Source organism: Arachis hypogaea, chromosome 3, assembly GCF_003086295.3.
Source record: "Arachis hypogaea cultivar Tifrunner chromosome 3, arahy.Tifrunner.gnm2.J5K5, whole genome shotgun sequence".
NCBI classification, from domain to species: domain Eukaryota; kingdom Viridiplantae; phylum Streptophyta; class Magnoliopsida; order Fabales; family Fabaceae; genus Arachis; species Arachis hypogaea.
Window position 1 is genome coordinate 12,241,271 of NC_092038.1, and position 19,948 is coordinate 12,261,218.

Here is a 19,948-nt window from a genome sequence, read left to right on the forward strand (position 1 = left end):
AATATATACTATTGTCAAGGTCAAGAGTGACTTTTTCTTTTATTAAATATTTTTTATTCAGAAATATAAGAAATTAAATTATCATAATAAAATAATCAAATTTTTGTAATAATGTAGTAAACTTTTTATGAATACCAAATATTTACTTTTATACGATAAATAATTGGTAGTTATTTCTTTATAGTTTATATCCATATAGCATAATTGGAAAAATGATAGTGTTCTATTTGTTAAATTTTGGTGATGAAATCAATTTGTATCTTTTTTTTGTCTTATACAACACATATCAACTCACACACCCACTTCTATTATTATTCTATTAGCATGGTTCTATATTTTTTCATGAGAATTTGAACCCGTTGCAGTTCCAATAATTTATATTTAGCACATAATAGTTTGAGAATTGGGCTTTAGAAGTAGTGCTCGAAGTGAGTCGAGCTAAGCGAGTTAGACCAAATTCAAGTTCGACTCACAAAAATTGAGCTTGGCACACGACTCGACTCATTAACAATCAAGCATATTTCTTAAGGTCAAGCTCGGCTCACCGAAAACTCACGAGCTGGCTCGAGCTCACGAGCTTGCTCAAATAATAGAAATATAAATACATAATTTATAATTTTATATCAATAAATTATAACTTATATATTTTAAAAAATATTTAAAAAGATCAATTTTATATATTGTTATCTATCAATAAATTATAAATTTTTTATTTATGTCTTACATCAAAATTATATGTAAAAAATAAATATAAAATTTTAAATAATTAAGATCATTAATATATATAATTATATAGTACTATTTCATATGTATATATATAATGGAAAAGTCTAGGGACCAGCAATTCTATTGAATTTTGGCCAGCATGTAACCAGCAGAGAAATGTGAGCCATTGGATGAAATCTCATACCAATCTCACACCATCAAATCATCATTGATGGTTAGTTGATGGCTAACAATCACAAAAGTTGCTGTCCCCTAACATTACTCATATATAATATTAAAAATATAGACTAAATGCATATAGAATATATGTATTAATAATTATATATATATATATATAATCGAGTCAGCTCACGAGCTAATGAGCTGAGTTTATTTAAGCTCAAGTTCGGCTCATTTAATTTATGAGCTCAATTCCAAGTTCAAGCTTGGCTCATTAGCTCACAAGCTTAGCTTATCAAGCTATTAACGAGTCAAGTTCGAGCTAGCTCATGAACTGGCTTGACTCACTTTCACCCCCTAAATTAGAAGTTAACGAAAGGTACAGGTTGTTATATTTCTTAACAGGTAGAGAACAAGCATATGTCACCAATGGCCAAAAAAAATGTAACCCTACATATGCTGCTTAATGATAACACATTACTTGAAAGCCCGAAAGTTTAACCAAACCAAAATTTTCAAGCCCAAGAAAAAGTCAACAGTGTCGTCATTCTTTTTTGGGTCAACATATGTGTTGCATCTAGAGTTCACATTAACTACCAATTTGACAAATTTTGCATGAGTTGAACAAAAGCAAGAGAAAAAAAAAACTCGGATTAATATTTATTTGGATAAAGTAATATTGTCAAATCTTAATTTAGTTATTCATGTTTTTAATATTTTACTTTTGTTTTAAAATTTAATATTGTTCTACGTTAAAATTTGATACAAACAGTTAATCAAATAAGTGACATAGATATTAGCTTATTGTTAAGTTATATTTTTTTTCTTGTGTTAGAGAAATATAACTAAAATTTTTTGTAATATTTTTTCTTTTCGATTTTTTAATAAAAGAATTTCAAAATTTTATTAATCAATCATCAACGATTTAGAATAAAAAAAATTTTAAGTTGGTGATTATTGGTAAATTGATTTTATTTACATACTAAAATTAAATACTATTAACTTTATAATATGCTAATTATTCGTATTAAATTTAACGATGGAACAATATTAAATTCGTTTATAATTTTTTTGGATTAAAATAAAACGTTTAAAACTTTTTGATATTGAAATAAGACGTTTAAAACATGAGAATTAAATTAATTTTTGACCCAAACATTAGGACCAAAAGAATATTTTATCCTATTCACTTTTAAGAGATCAACTTAGTTCATACTCATTTAATTTGCAAATACCAAAACAATTTACTTCCGTAGTTAGGTTATGACTCAAATAGGATACGTAAGGTGGTATATTAGCCTGAAATATGAATTAATTAGTCATATGAAAATAACAATCCTATTAACAAAGTCTTATAATCATTATATTATTAGGGCTTTACCTTTGATTGACATAAAACTTAAGTTGAAGAAAAGCTCAGTCTAGTTTAAAAATTAGAAAGTCTCCAAGTTCATTGAGTTTCTACATGAGTACTTAGTGATAAGGTATGAACTTTATTGCTCCCTTTGGTGAATACATTCAATCTCAAACCCTTGTATTTAGTATAGAAAATGACCTCTGAGAGAAGAGAGAGAGAGAGAGAGTTGAAGATCGTTTGCACCAAAAGAGAATACCTATAAGTTGAGGTGTTTTATTTCTTAGCTAACTTCCATATAGGTCCCCACTACTACATAGGTTCAATGATCTAAGTCCCTTTAATTGATGGAGCAACCTTAAATAAGATCCTGAAAGTTTGGTGATGAAAATGAATTTCAATGCTATCCAAATGGTCCCCATTTGCTAGAGTTTCACCGACAATTTGAATCTTCAAAAATGAAAATAATTATAAAATACTAAAATAAGAGAATAGTTGTTTTTTATTAAATTAAATTATAATTATTGTCTTTCATATACTTTAAACTTTTTTAAACATGATACAGTCAATAAAAATTAGATATTAAGCACTATATTTATCCATATGCTCATCCGAAATACTATTAAAATATTTTCTAAAAACAAGCTGTAGTTTCTGTCTAATTGTCAATGGGCTAATATTTTGTGCAACAGGTTTAAACTATATGAACTCTTGATATTCTTATAAATAACATCCTTCATAACATGAAAAAAAAATTATGTATTCAATACAATGAAACTAACAACCATACAACGGACTTAAGCAAGATTATAAATATAAATTAATATAATATCTTTTATTGATTACATAATTTTAATGGATCACATTGAACTCTAAATCTTTCATACATGTAGTATGAATTCTTGAACTATTAATAAAATCTTGTATTTTTTTTAAATAATAACATTAATATAGTTACACAACATAATTAATACATTTTAAAAGAATTCAAAATCTCAAACCATACAAACAACAAATATATTAAGATTTTTATATAAAAAAACAAAATATGAAAGCTTTGTTTTAATTAGTATACCAAATGATTTAATCTTTCAAGAATCATCTTCTCTCATGAGATCTCCCAACTTTCAAGACAAATTTAATGGATTTTAATGTGTTTCAATCCTTAGTATCTGTTTTTTTTCTTTTTGGAATGACTTTTTTTTTATATAATTAAAATCATCAAGTTCTCAGCATACAAATTCCATATTCTGTGTCACCGTATAATCTCTAACCACTTTTTAAAACAAAACTATCCAAATCAAAACAAATAAAAACAACAACATAAGTAACAATAAAATCAATAACAAATCAACTATATTATAGGATTCTACCTATCTCTTCCACCCCATTTGTTTAGATTTCTCTTTCCTTTTTCCATGCATCTCGCCAATATAACACCTCATTCTTCATCTCATCAAAGTTTAAAATCTTATTTTGAAAAATAATGCTATTTCTTGTTCTTGATATAGTCTATATTGTTACAAAAATAGAGACTTTCATACCTTTTTCTCTCTTTGCTATACCCACCACTGGCCAAGTTTCAAAGCATTGTTTAGTTGTTCCTGACCATATCCAAATTTGTCTCTGAACTCCAATAATGTAGTCCACAAATTTCACGCTAACCTGCAAAAAAAGAAAAAGCAGTGCATATTCTCCGTCTCTTTCCTTGGATCATTCGAATTCCTTTCTACTATCTTTTTTTACTAAGTATCCATCATCAAGCCATTGCATCCTTATTTCGTATCTGCCTCTCCTTTTCTCATACTTGACTCCACTATTTTATTTTTCATATCAGCTCCTCAAGTTTTATATTTTTTCCCCTAAATATCATGTTATTGTTGTTATTAGGAGACAACCTCCCATGAAATAATTGAAATTACCTGCAAGCAATAAAAGTATAGAACTTTTCAAATTTCAACCATCAAGTGTTAGAGAAGACTCCGTATATCCTCTAGGGGTGAGATATGTATGAATTCAAGATCTTTGTACACATAGATCTAAATAATTTTTGTCTCCATTTTAATCACATATATACCAAACACATCCTAAAGATAGCAATAAAATTAATGGTACCACATATAGAATGAAAATTATACCAAAGAGTCTTTGATTGTCTTTACAAGTAAAACTTGAAAAGAAATGATTGCCTCATTTTTTCAAATTTTCACTTGTACCCTTTCTATTTCCAGCTCCTCTCTTTCCTTCATTTGCCGAAGCTCTGTTCTCTCTCCCTCAACGTATCTTGTAAATATTTTGAATATAATTAACATGTCAAATTTTTTTTTTTAAAATAAACTGTTGAGTGAACGCCAGAATATAACTAAAGCAATAAATCAACACAAATAATAGATGTAGAGAATCAGCTACATTATTAAAAAAAAGTTATCTCTGAGATGTATCACAAAAGTGTTAGAGAAACACATTTATATAGGCCGCTCCTCCCTTTTGGCTTTGTTCTCTCATTTTACAGCATGTTCAACAGCTTTTAATTCAGATATATATTTATTGAATAAAATCTCCCTATCTTTGTGTCTCACATATTTATATCTTGGGTCATCTCTTAAACAATAGATTTTTTTTCTGACTAAAAATGCTGTAATCACCGCTACATTGTAACAAAACCTACGGTTCCTATTTCCTAATCCTCGAAATGGGTTATGATTTCATTTTTAATTAGGTTTTGGCTTAAACTGCTTCTTTGGAGGTGAACTTGTGATTCCAGTGATTTTGCATCTTTGCGGAGCAATTTTACACAAACAAAAAATACTCCTCAAAAGGAAGGCAAAAGTGGATGAACATAATGTGCATATTCAATAATTCAAAAAGTTTACACTTGATACACTGAGACCCAATATTCTTATTTTTCAACTTGATATATTAATTAAAAAGATCAAAAATAGAAGAAAACTTTTCTAATTTAATAGAAACATAGAACCTATCATAGCTTCATCACTATTAATATCACCATGGTTCTTCTACCATTGCTATCATCACCATTCACCAATTTCGCGGTGATGTCTTTTACTGCCACCTTTTCTTAATCATGTAATCTCAATGTTAAAATTTAAAACTATATTATAATAATAATGATATTTATCACTATTAGATTAACAAAGATAAATTTCAATTATATTAAGGATATAAGGGTCTATATTCTAAATCAATTATGAAAATAAAAATGAATGCTATAAGATAAGCCATATGAACAACTAATCTGAATCACCATAATCATTAATTTGAGTATAGAACCATGCAAATAAGAGTAGATTTATTACTGCTATCATGCAAATTTAAATATTCATCAAACAGGGATAAAAATACCAAAGTGTGTAAAAGTGAAAAGTTTATAAACAAACATGAGCATAGAACCATAATAGGAAATTATTGATTTGACATCTATATTGACGATTGATTTTTATGTATCTTGTCTAAATCTAACTTCATTTTCTTTTACTTGTTTATTAAGGTTGTCAATAACTTAGTAACTATTGATAACTATTTTTGGTATAGAGAAGAGTGAAAAAGAAAGTGAAAGAGAAAATGGAGTAAGCAACAAGTAAAATAAGTGCATCACCTACTTCGTTGACTCATATGCACTCATTGACTCACTTACTCTCTTTGACTAAAATTTTTTGATATTTTCTCACATCAATGACATAAACAATAATAAAATTCAGCAAACAATGTACCTAACCAATGACATCAAGTTAACAAATTTTAAGTTTAACTTCTATTAGAATCAATGTCGCATCTATAAGAAATAACTAACTATGTCAACTTTAGGCAAAATAACAATGATGCACAATATCCAACACAAATTAAGCATAAGATGGTGATGAAAAGCTTACAAAATTAAAACGACATTAATAATTGGGTGAGGCAGAAAATGTTGACTCATTAGAAGATGACATTATTTTCCACTAATCTGCAAATATATTCAGCTGCTGACCTGTCAAAATAATATTCCAAAGTCATATTGTAAAAAAAAATGTTTGAGTAAAATACATTTACACTCACCTACTTTAGAATTGTCTCACCAAATGGGAATAATTTTGTAAATCAAACAGCACAAGATTTTTTAAATCATACTGATACATATACATCTTTTTTTCTTTTTTCTTATAATATTTTAAGTTATTGATAAAGCATATTAATTTCAACAACAAACAATGCTCAGATATAATGCACAATCACAAAAACTATAAAAATTCAAAGATTATCTTCTTCTACTTACAAATTACAATGGTTTAACAAAAACTCTCAGTAGCTAGAAACTTTGTCATGGCTTCCATTCTTCCTGTCCAAAAGGAATGAAAAATACATAAAAATGCCACAAATCTGAATTAACTCAAAGAAAAAAAAAACATAAAAGAGATTGTTGCAATAAATAAATTTCTATTTTACAACCCTCTAAAACTGCAAAGATATTTTATACCGTTTTTATGGGTTAGCATCAATATCCACACTCCAACTATAACAAAATTTACCACTATTTTTTTAAAATTCACTCGCAATGAATTTTATTGATTTAGGACATACAACTAATATAGTCAAGTGAACCTAAGAGCACAAAAGTCCTCTGAAAGTGCACATATTAAAAGTTTTCACCACAGAAACAATGATATAGCGAAGAAGAAACATAAAAACATAAATGGAAAAAGAGCACCACATATGTTAATTCTTAGTTCAGTATCTAACCAAAACTAACTAAAAAAAAGATTAAATTTCATCAAACTCAGGCAACCCAAATCGCTTTGCCTTGTAAATTGTAATTGTACTTTTTGTATCATATTTCCTTTTTCAACTACTAAAATCATGGAAGCAACACATTTTTCCACAAAAAACACACTGAAAATCATAAATTAGTAAAAATATCATACCTTTTAACAATAAGTTGAAACTCTTGATTCTGTCCCAATTATTGAAATCCCTCACAAGTATCACTAACACTTTTAACAAATATTGATCATCGAAAATTGGAGGGACACAATGAAAAAAATAAACAAAATAACAAAATTTTGAAGAAAATCAAGGATCAGAGAAGTAAGAAATCAAATCAAAGTTGAATAACGTATGAAATTGGCGGTATCATAAGTAAGTTAAGATGGGTTCAATTCCTCTACTTTCGCACCGCGCCAAGGTGGGTTCGATTCCTCACTGTAATCACGTCCCGCCCAAGATGGTTCGACTCCTCTCTCCTATCGCGTTGCCCAGATGGGTTCCTTTCTCTTTTGTTTAGTGCTGCCAAAGTTAGAAAAGTGAATTGGAGTTGGTTGCGATGGAGTTTGATGGAGACAGAAGAGAATGTTAAAGAAGTAGGAGATGCTGCTGTAGCTAACTTGTACAGATTCTTCAGCTGATGAACATACTCATCATTTGAATAGATTGATTCCTCTTGCAGAAACTCAAAATCCGAAAAAGGGTATTTGAGTTTTTCAATAAAAATTTAAAAATAGAAGAAGAAAGAAAGGGTAAAAAAGTAACAGAAATAGAAAAAGAAGTAAAGTAAAGAGTAAGTTTTTACCAACTTCTTTTGATTATTCTCACCAAATTACTTAGCTTTTGAATTTTTAAAATAAAATTTATTTTAAAAAATTCAAAATACTAAAAAAATAAGATGTCAGCACTAACTCTTCTAAGTTTATTAGTATAAAAGATTATAGAAAATCCGTATAACAAGCCAAACAAGTTCTAGTTATCCTCCTCTAGGCATGTGTTTGATGATATCAGCATGTGTTTTTTTAAAAAAATTAGATAAATTAAATACTTTAATAGTTGATTTTTAATAAATTTTTATTTATTATAAATTTTTAAGAGTGATGTTCTCTGTCATTTTTAATTAAATTTTTTATATATCTATTGAACAATAAATTTCGAACAAATTTTATTATAAGAGAATTAAGTAAAAAAATATTACTATTTTAGACAAATTAATTCTCTTTAAAATAACGAAAAAAAATATATATATATATATATATATCTGTTTGATGAAATAATTTTTATAAATTTATAAAGACTATTAACAAAAAACCAAATATATGAAACAATTAATTTATAAATTTTTTGAAACAAATTTAAGTGTTTATTCTTACAAAATTTATTAAAAAATTGGCTTATGAAATTTTAGAATAGGGTAATCAAGGAATCTTATAAGGAATGGAACAAGAAGCCTGTTTTATTTTTTTGCTAAGTATATTGTTTTTTTTATAAATTATATTACATCGATGTAATTAAATTATATTTTTATATTAAATTAAATAATGATATTATATGTATAAATATTTTTGTAATCATGTCTAATTAAGTTGGTATAAGTCAATAAAAAAATTATTAAAAAATACATAAATTTATTAATATAGCATATAATTTTTTGTATATAGTTTAAATTTATTGATATAATATAAAAAATTTTGTATGTAACACATAAATTTTTAATATTATTGGTTGGATCAAGAGTAAGCCAATATTTTAGATATATGATTTTTTAAAAAATTATGAGTTACACATTGAAATTTATGTGATGTGTATATTTTGTTAGTTTGGTATTAATATTTTGTACATATAAATTTTTAAACAAATTTATACTATATATTAAAATTTTTATACGGTGTATCAAATTTTTTATATTGTGAATTAAAATTTGTGTGTGCTAATTTTTTAAACATATATAAAAAATAGAAAAGACAACGAAAACAACTATGAAATAGAATAAGAAAGAAAAAGAATGAGTAAAACAATTAAAATAAGACACTATGACGACCAAAAAAAGAAAAAAAAAAAGAAAACTACGACGATGAAATACGCATATAATAAGTGATACTTGATGGAAGTTGATTAAAAAATATTCGATTACCTAATTTTATTATAAATTAAATTAAAAATTTTTAAATTAACAGATTTAACTGATAATTCACGATTAAATTATTAATCTAATATATTGACCGAGTATATTGACAAGTCGGTTTTAATTACTATGCTTTAGAGATCTATATTCAATTATTCATGCTAAACAATTGACCAGAGGGTACTTTCTAGTTTCCAAGCAATTAAAGTTAAAGATTGTGGTCCAACGGAAGGCAAAGGAAACCGTTAGAACTTAGAAGATGAGCACACTTCACACTTCACAGACTTGGCACTAAAAAGGCTCTCTGTGCATGTGAAATATTCATGCTCTCTTATTGCTTTGCACTTTTTTATTCTCAACTGCCAAATTTTGCTGCCTTTTAAATGTTGAGGTTTGACTTTCCACTAATCTTCGGAATAGTTGACCCTTGAAACAGTTCTTGTATCAATTTCATTCCCACACTCTTTCCAAAATCAAATGAATGTTCAATGTTCTATAACATTTTTTCAAGGACGAATTTAAGAATTTACTGTTATAGGTTAACTCCATTCCGCCATATTCGTTTCTACTTGTTTTATATTTTGACGAATTAAATATAAAAAAATAAAGGAAAATGCCAAATTACTTGTTGACTCTCATAAAGTCATTCAACTAACTATCACGGTCATATTTTGTCAAATAAATGTAGTACAGAAGTTTTCATAAAACCATGGGCCTTTGGCTAGATTATATTATTTCTTAATTCTCTTTAACATTTGTAACTTGATACCTATGTCATTGCTAAACCATTCCATATCATGTAATATATATAAGTAGTTTTAGTATTATTGTGTTACAATAGTTATAATGACTATATAAATATTATTAAAATTAAAGTCATAATTTTTTTTTATATTTTAGTAATCTTTTTGAATAATACTTTTAAAAACATTATTTAATGACAAAAAAACATTACTTTAATAATATAATCAAATATATTAAATTATTTAACTGTTTTTATCTATTAATTTCATACGAAAATAATTAAATCTCCATCCTAAAATAAGTAAACAATATAGAATTTTGACTTAACTTTGTAGTCCCAGAATCATTACTTTGAAACAGATTTTAATTTTTCTATATAGACACTAAAGAAATTGAAACAAAAACAATCCCTGTACCAAAGTATAACTATCTATAATAAGTCAAATTTACAGATATTTATATATAAATAAAAAAAAAAGCAAGAAAAGCATAAAATTGCATGGATATTTTCATCTAGCATCAGCAGAAGTGAATGAGTCAGCAAAACCAGTAGGCTTCGCTGGAATACTTCCCTTACTATCTTCAAGACTAGTGTAACCCAATTCTTTCCCTTCCGCTTCCTTCCAAACCTTCAACATCTGCGAAAGCGGTTGACCGTAGTCAATGTCGCCCGACCCACCGTTGACTTCTTCGTCAACCGGTTGCCATTTCTCCACCAATGCCGACAGCACGTTCACTGCATGGCTCATGTCCGGCCGGTGGTTTGCTTCCCTGGCGGTGCAGTGTCCGGCCAGCTCCGCCACAATGTAGATGCTGTCGAAAATGTCTTGGGTGGCTTTGAGAGCAGGATCTATGGCGGCAAGAAGCTTTTCCTTGCTTGATTTGATTTGCCAGAACCATTCGACTAAGTACCGGTTCTCCTCTGGCCGGTTCTCGTCCAGAGCCATTAGTCCGGTTAGAAGTTCCATTAACACCACACCGTAACTGAACACGTCCACTTTCGTCGTGATTTTACCCATCACTGTAAATCAAAGCAGAAGCAGAAGATTATTAGGAAAAGCAACTTGCATTAATTTAAAAACTAGGAATGCTAAGACTAGTACTTTTGTTAAATTCTAATCAGCACTTAACCATAAAAAAAAATTGAATAATTCTATATTATTAGATGCAATCTAAAAACACAAAATCTGTTAGTTCTTAGACTTTTTCTTTAAAAACATCAATGTTTTTTGTTTTCTATTTTCATTATTTTTATTGTTTCTTTCAAAATCTAAAAAATAGAAAATAAACAGAAAATAAAAACGCAAATCAAATGGATAGTTGAATAAAAAAAAAAAGCATACCTGCGTACTCAGGGGCGAGGTATCCGAAGGTTCCGGCAAGCTTGGTAGCTACAGACTTGTTCCCATCGGGGGCAAGTTTGACAAGACCAAAATCAGAAACCTTTGCCCGAAAATCATGAGCAAGTAGAATGTTGGAAGACTTGAGATCACGATGGATGAAGGTATGGCGAGCAAAACCATGAAGGTACTCCATTCCTCTTGCAACATCAAGTGCTATCACAAGCCTCTGAGACCAACACAGAGGCTCCAATTTCAATCTCTCCCATTCAAATAGATGCTTGCTTAGAGCACCTAAAGGCATATACTCATAAACCAGTAGTTTTTCATTTCCTTCTATTGCGTGGCCTAGAAGCGACACCAAATGCCGGTGCCGCACCTTCGAAAGAACCCCTATTTCCGCCTGGAATTCGTCCACTCCCTTGCTCCTAATAGCTCCATTCTCCATTCTCTTCACTGCTATCTTCGTTCCATCTCCTAGCTCTCCCTTGTAAACGGTTCCAAACCCCCCTCGCCCTAGCTCATTTTCCGCTGCGAAATCCTTCGTCACCTCGCGTAGAACTTGTACTGATATGACAAGGTTTCGAGAATCACTCATATGAGTGTTTTCTGTTTCACCACTCAGGTTACTCACAGAACTTAACCTTGTCTTTGTTGACTTGGTATCCGCATCACAGCTTGAAACAGCAAATTTCAACATTGTTTCTGGGTTATATGTATCATGAGTGTGAGGATTAAGACTGCTAGGAGCCTTCTTCTTCTTCAAACAACATACAAATAGAGAAACAAGCAAAACAGCCACAAATGTAAAGATTCCAACACCAACAAGTAATACTACCAATTTTGATCTTTTCGAGCCATTTGATCTTTGAACCGGAGCAGGGGAAGGCGGCATATCCGAGGGTGTTGGTTTTGGTTTTGGTGGCAGAGAGAGCAGAGGCCGTGGTGATGCCGGATTCGGGGGTGAAGGTTGTGGACTACTAATAGGTGAGGGACTCTTTCCATGTTGATCAGCAAAAAGAGGGTTTCCATCAATAACAACCATCATACCATCATTGAACTTTGGCAATGGAGGCTCAAAATTGTTATAACTCAAATCCAACAAACTCAGTGATTTCAATTCAGTAAAATTACTAGGGACTTTGCCACTTATGTTATTTTGTGCAAGCATAATCTTAACAAGTGAATTCAACTTAGCAATTGAAGGACTCAATGTACCACTAAGATTTCTCCTAGGCAAATTGATAAGAGATACCTCAGAGTTCTGATTGCAGCTCAATCCAATCCAGTTCCCTCCACAAGGATCATTACCAGACCATTGAGAACTCAGAATTGAAGGGTAATTCAGATCATGGAGAAAATCAATGAGTGCATTAACTTGTGGTGCACATTGAATCCCAGGCTTACTCTGACAAAAGAAATTTGAACCATAAGATACTTGTGTAGCAGCCTTAAACTTTGGTATTGGCCCCATTAACATGTTATTGCTTAAATCAACTTGATCAAGGTCCATGTTTGCCATTGATTCCGGAATCAAGCCAGCAAGTTGGTTTCCATTGAGGTTGATCTCCTTCATGGAAGTTAAATTCCCAATGTTGTTTGGAATTTTTCCATTGAACTTGTTTCCATTAAGCCAAAGCTGTGTAAGAAAAGTCATTGAGGCAATAACATCAATAGAACCACTCATGCCACCACCTTCTTGATTGTTAAGCCACAAAACCTGAATTGAAGATTGGCCAAAACTGTTTGGGATTCCACCAGAGATTCTGTTGTATGAGAGCCTCAGATTCAAAAGCGAAGGCAATGTGCCTAGAAATTCAGGCAATGGTCCAACCAAATTACAGTGCACAAAAGAGAGATTGGTTAATTGCAATGATTCTTTCAAGTCCAAAGGAAAAGACCACCCTGTGGTTGCATTCAAAGAAGGATTCATTTCCAAAGACAGGATCCTTATGTTTGTGAGTCCTTTGAAGAAATCAAAAGGGATTGTGTCAAATTCATTGTAATCCAAGAAAGCATATTCCAATTTGGACAATCCATTGAAACTTGGTAAAACCCCACTGAGGTTGTTCCTTTGGAGACCCAAATTCTGGAGTTCTGTGAGCTGGTTCAAATTCTGAGGGAGTGAGCCTTTGAGACCAAGATTCTTTGACTGAATCTGTGTCACCCTGTCACCATTGCAATACACATAAGGCCATGGAGGATTGCCACATGGGTCACCTACTCCATTCTCTGGCCATTTGAGAAGCTCGGGATTTTGCAATCCTTTTCTGAAATCATTCAGAATTTTTAGATCATTTGGGTCTGTAGCACCGTAACACACTGTGATCATCATCACCATGCAGAAGAAGGAGAGAAAGTTGCAAGCTTTGATCCGATGAAGATGAACACCAACCATGGTTTTAGAGAGAAACGGTGATCAAAGTTTGACACTTTTTGAGTAAATTCAGAACCCCATGAATGAGAAAAGATCAAATTCTGACTTCTGTGACTGACATTGAGACCGAAACAAAAAAGGTTGAGAGAGAGAGAGAGAGAGAGAGAGAGAGAGAGAAGAGGTGAAGTAACAACAAAAACAAAGCAGTGTGTTTGAGTTTGTGTGTCTGTCTTGCATTTACCGAGAAATGTGCATAAAAAATGGGGAATTTTTATTATGAAAAATAAAAAAATGTTGAAGGCATAATGCAGAGAGGGAATTGAAGAGTCAATGGCTAAGAAAGAAATGCAATTTGCCGAGTTTTTTGCGTATTTGATAATTGATACATTACAGATATTTACATTTAATTACAATTTACCTGATATATGTGTATCTTTTATTCAATTTTATCTTGACAACTAATAAATTTCTTTAGACACCAAAAAAATTGTAGATTTTTCGTAAACAGTAAATATATGTAATAATAATCAACATGAAATTAATTAAGATAAATTTTTTAATTTTATAATTAATTATTTTTAGTTTAAATCTTAGAAATAAAACAAATTCTTTTAGTAAAAGCTAAATAAGAGAGATTAAAGTATGAGAAAAAACATGAAAAGCAAAAAAGACCAATAATTCCAAGTATTAAATTTTCTTTATTATATACTATTGTATTAATAGATACGTTCACTAAAATGTCTATTAATTTACTTTTTAATTTGTTGTGTATAAAGTTAATAAAAATAAAATTAGTTAAAATAACAAGTAATTTATAATTTAAGAGGTCTTGAGTTTAAATATTAAAAATAATTAAAAAAATATATTTTTTATAAATTATATAAATGAAAGATATTTTAGAAAAAAATTGGACATTAATTCTTGTTATATTTTCATTATGTATAGTATAGAGGTTAATTATTTTTAAACTATGATAGAAATAAAAAATGAGCGAGTTAATATATATATATATATATATATATATATATATATATATATATTAATTCATGTTATTTTATTAATACCACAAAAAATAAAAGAAAAAACGACAATAATAATGGTAATGAATTAATGATAGATGATAATAATGTAAAATTGAGAATAAGGAAGTGAAGAACGCGTAAAATGCTTCTTTCTTTGAGAGAGTCAATTTTCACATGATTGTCTCTCACTATCGATCACTGCTAGTCTGCTAATACTTAATAACTTTCTGCCTCTTTCATTTTCTCAGGGCCCATATAATTTATTTTTTATTTTTTATTTTTTATTATGTTGTAACACCAACATTTAGGTTCTATCTCCTAAGTTCAAACACCAAGTTTTGTTTGGTTGGATGAAAAATGCCAAAAATAGAAGATAGGGGAGGGAGGGGATGCAAGTGGAAACATAATGAAAATTATTAAATTATATCGTCTTTTATTGAAAATAAAAAAGACGTGGGATCCACCTTTATATATTATTTAGGCATATGCTCGTGTGCAGTTTTTTTTTTTTTTAAATTAAGAGTGAAATTTAAATACGTAATTTTTTTATGTGAATACGAAGAGGTTACGTAATTTGAAGTATAATTTGTTGGTATTTATAGAATTTTATTATTCATATTATAAATTATAATTATATTATATAATATATTTTATGTATAATAATATACCTTAATCTATATTGAGAAGAATACGTATATTCAATACAAATTCATTTCATATATGATCATTTGCCTTATATATTTGTATAAATTTGTAAAAAGAAAAAATATTAACATTATAAAAAAAAAAGAAAAATAATAATATCAGTCTTTTTTTCCTACTTTGAAAAAAAAAATATCAATGACACGTATTGGGCCAGATGATCACTGGAGTCTTCGGTTTTCCTTAATTGGAAAAGGAAAATAAATACTAGACACTAGATAATAATAATAATAATAATAATAATAATAATAATAATAATAATAATAATAATAATAATGAAAATTTCTGTCTGAGCTATGCTTTAAGCCAAGTCATTCTTAAACATTACGTGGGAGTGGCTATTGTGTGCCAATTGTAGTCTTTGATTAATGAAATTTTGTGTGCCAGCTGTACAAGAATTTCAATAAGGTTTTAAGACTATAACATTTTAAAATTTTGTGTTATTTATAATAAATAAAAATTTTAAATAAAATGATCAAATTGAAAACCTCTAAAACCATTAAAATATTAATTTTAAATAAAATGATAAATATTGGGAAGTAAATTCGAAAATTTTAGGAAACGGTAAAAGTGAAAAAGAAATATATTTTACCCCAAATATATTTATATTACCAATTAAAATAAATTTAAATTAATCATTTTTATTTATATATTTTACAGAAATTATCCTGTTAAATTCGAATTTGTATTGTGTTCACAATTTTCTAGCTTTCGATTTTGTAGATTTCAATAAAAAAAAATTACCTATATATAAAAAATCATCATTATTTATTGGGTAATTTACATAGCTAAAATAAATAGAGATAAATATTACACAAATATCTTAAACTAAAAAAATTACACGTCCTATTTTAAACAACTATATATAAAATTAAATTTAATTTATAAAAAATAAATATAAATCGAAATAATTACATTTGATTTATTAAGATAGAGAGCAAATCAAAGTAAACCATACTAAGAAGATTCGACTTAGTATGGTGCCAAAATACCGAAACAAATAGTTAGAAGTATTTTCTCCATGTAAAACAAATCAGGTAGTTTCTATTTATGTTTTCATGGGTTTGAAATGATAAATCATTTATTTGATTTACTTGAAGGGTACTAAAATTAGATTTTTCGACTGGAATAAATTTCGGCTGCGAACTAAGTTAACCGTAAGGGACATAAAGATTAAAGAGAGTTGAAGTCAGAAATAGACAATGTAAAAAAAATGATTTGAGCATTAAGATTTTGACTTGATTCTTAGATTAAAAATGAAGAATGTGGTGCGAATTTTGGAAACAAGTTGAAAAAAAATATGGGAGAAAAAAAAATAATTGCCAAAAATTTTATCTATAAATAAAAAAGTTGAAATTAACACAACTATGCATTTCCTTCAATATTCTATTAATTTAATTCCGTTTTCAAAATTTGATATCCTAACTCAATTTAATTCTTTGGTCATTATACTACAAATGACATGGCTAAGTAATTAACAGATCAACAAATGTAAATTATCACAAATGGATGAGAGTGTATATTCTTTAATCATCTCTTTTGAATTTAATATTCACTAAAAAATAAAAATAGAGCTTACTTATTTGAAAAAATTACTCACTTTGTGCCTTAAAATCAAATTGAGTTTTTACTAGTTAAAATTATAGTATAAAATTACGTTAAGAATTATTTCTAAGCTATATTTTTTCACATTAATTTTAAATAGAGGTACTTGCTGAAAATATCCACAACCAATACTATGGTATATATTTTTTGTCGATAACATTATCTTTATGTGAGAAACAAAAAAGATTTAAATCAGAATCTAAAGTTGTGAAAAAGAGTTTTAGAGAAATACGTTTTGCACATATATAAAATATAAGTTTTGTCGATAAACAGAAACAATATTACAGAAATGAAAATTAGAAAAATCATCTTATTGCAAGTAAAGTATTTTAAGCATTTTAAATATAACATATAAGATAATGAAGAGACTGAAAAGAATGTAAAAAAAAATCAATACAATTGGACTGATTAAAATGATAGAGTGTATCTGATCTTATATGCAATAAAAACTACTTTTAAAATTTAAAAAAAATTTTATCGTACTGCCATTAGACAAACAATGTTATATGAAATAGACTATTGGACGACATAAGATAAGCATGAACATAAATTACGGGTAGTAGAAATAAAAATACTCAGATGAATAAATAGTTACATATGAATAGACAAAATAAGAAACGAAGATATAAGAGGAAAAATTAAAAGCACGTTTATTGTAGAGAGATGATAGAATTTTGTCTTAAGTGGTTTAAACATGTGGGAAGAAGATCGACAGAATACTTGATTAAAGGTGGATAAAATAGAAGATAACCAGAAGATAAATAGTAGAAAAAAATTTTTTAAAAAAAATCATACATAAGATGGTCAAAGAAAATCTATATGTAAATATTTTTATTGTAGATATAATATATGATAGGACGCAATAATATCGTTTGACTCATATAATCGATTTCATCTAATGGAATAAAATTTTGTTATTGTTTGTAAAATTATTTTTAAACTAAATTGTTAATGTAATAATGCATGACATTTCTTATTTTCATTAAATTCGACGGTATATAAATTCATACATGCACGCCGTGCCATCCACCGTCACACATGAAATTAGGCTAATTTTTTTTATATTGTATAAATATATGTGTAATACATTGTTATGGGAAGATTAGGTGTTTTTTTTTTATATGGTGGTTTATTCAAATCGGACGGTCCGATTTGTTTAAAAAAAAAGTAAAGTACAAATCGGAGGGTCCGATTTGTTTGATAGAAAAAAAAATTACAAATCGCATGGTCCGTTTTGCATTTTTATTTTTTTTATTTTTTAAAATAGAAATCGGATGGTCCGATTTCAACATTAAAATTTTTTTTTATTTTCAAAAACACAAATCGGACCATCCGATTTGTGATTGTTGATTTAAAAAATGAAACAAATCGGAAGGTCCGATTTGTTCACACCACAACAATGAAAAATTCATCTCTTCTCCCATCATTGTGAGATACACTCACCTCTCTCCCACACAAAAAATAATAAGCGCATGAAATTAAAGTAATTTGGTAATGGAAGTTACCCATTTAATTGGTGAAAGAATTTTTTAATTTCCATTGGCAATATGTATTCTCAGCTCATGATGATGAATATAATATATTTTTAATATTTAATTATTTTTAGTAGACATTTATGTGCCTATAGGATATAGAATATAGGTCCGATACAGATCGATTCGAGATCTTCCTGATCGAGGAGAGGTACCAACTTTCATCAGTGTGAAAAAATCTAATTAATTAAGTGATAAGTGTGGTGTGTTATTTATTTAATGGCATAGATCATCATCATATGTTCATGCAAGAGTACTAATGCATAGCCTTGTTGCAATTTATTATTTAAAAGCTTGTTTTAATTTTAAATAAAATGTGAATGGTTCTGATCCTCCGAATATATTATATATAGATCAGCAATTGCTAGTAGAATATTTAACATGAGGCCTTGTATATTTACTAAGGCACAATATAATTATTCTTCATTGAAATTATTAAGAGCAATTATTTCAATTTCAATTTGAGTAAAGAATCAAAATTTCATTAATTTATTACTGTTTTTATTCTGATATATGAATAAATTGTTTAAATAAGGGAAACTCATTTCGCCCTTCTGATTTTGGGTCGAAATAAAAATCGTTCTTAACTCTTTTTTTATATATCAAAATTATTTTGATGTACGCTAGAAATTTCAATGACGAAATTGGACATTGCTATTATTATTATTATTATTATTATTATTATTATTATTTATTCATTTTTTAAAAGTTAAGGGCATTTGAAACCGAAAAGAATATCACTGCGGTTGTGGCAAAATTGCATGCATTGCTCCCTAAGAAGAAACAAGCTCCATGGCTCTCTTTTGTATTTATACTTTTTCTACTACATAACATGAAGATTCAAGTGAGTGACTATCACACGCGATGATTATGCTTGTCAATTGTCATTTCACATCAATTTGGTCAATAAAGACAATTCACTCGAATCATAACACCCACTTACTATACTCTATATTTTGTTTGGATGTAAAATGAAAAATATGAAAAAAAATGAAAAAAAAATAAAAAAAATTGATTTTTTTATATTATTTAAATAAAAAAATAAATAAATAAAAGTAGAAAAAAAAAATTTTAGACAAAAAAAAATTATAATCAAATAAAATTACATTAATATCTTTATTTATATTATATATAAATTATAATATACTAATGTATTTAAATAATTTTTTAATAAAAAAGTGTTCCTAATTATATTTTAAAATTTTAATATATTATTATTATAAATAATAATATTTTTTTAAATTTATTTTTTTATTAAATATTATAAATTTTGTTTTTAATTTTAACAATAGACATATTAGTAATTTCACTTTTATTTTAAAATTTTCAGCAATTTATTTCGCAAATTTGGAAAGAAAATTTGGATGTAGAGCCCACGTCATTATTTTTCCTTTCCATCTAGTTTCTATGCTGATCCAATCAAGAAAAAATTTTATTTTTCATCAATTTTTCTTTCTTATGTTTTCTTTCCTTCTAATTTCCATTGATCCAAATATAATGT

The 19,948-nt window shown here is 28.1% G+C and overlaps 1 protein-coding gene across 1 annotated transcript; it reads right to left on the reverse strand.

Moving 5' to 3' along the window:
• Positions 1-10,185: 10,185 nt before the first annotated feature.
• LOC112789530 (receptor protein kinase TMK1) lies at positions 10,186-13,933 on the reverse strand. Its single transcript, XM_025831460.3, has 2 exons — positions 11,213-13,933; positions 10,186-10,890 (listed from the first exon to the last, which is right to left on the reverse strand). The coding sequence occupies exons 1-2, from the start codon at positions 13,605-13,607 to the stop codon at positions 10,379-10,381; spliced, it is 2,907 nt and encodes a 968-aa protein (XP_025687245.1). The 5' UTR covers positions 13,608-13,933; the 3' UTR covers positions 10,186-10,378.
• Positions 13,934-19,948: the final 6,015 nt, after the last annotated feature.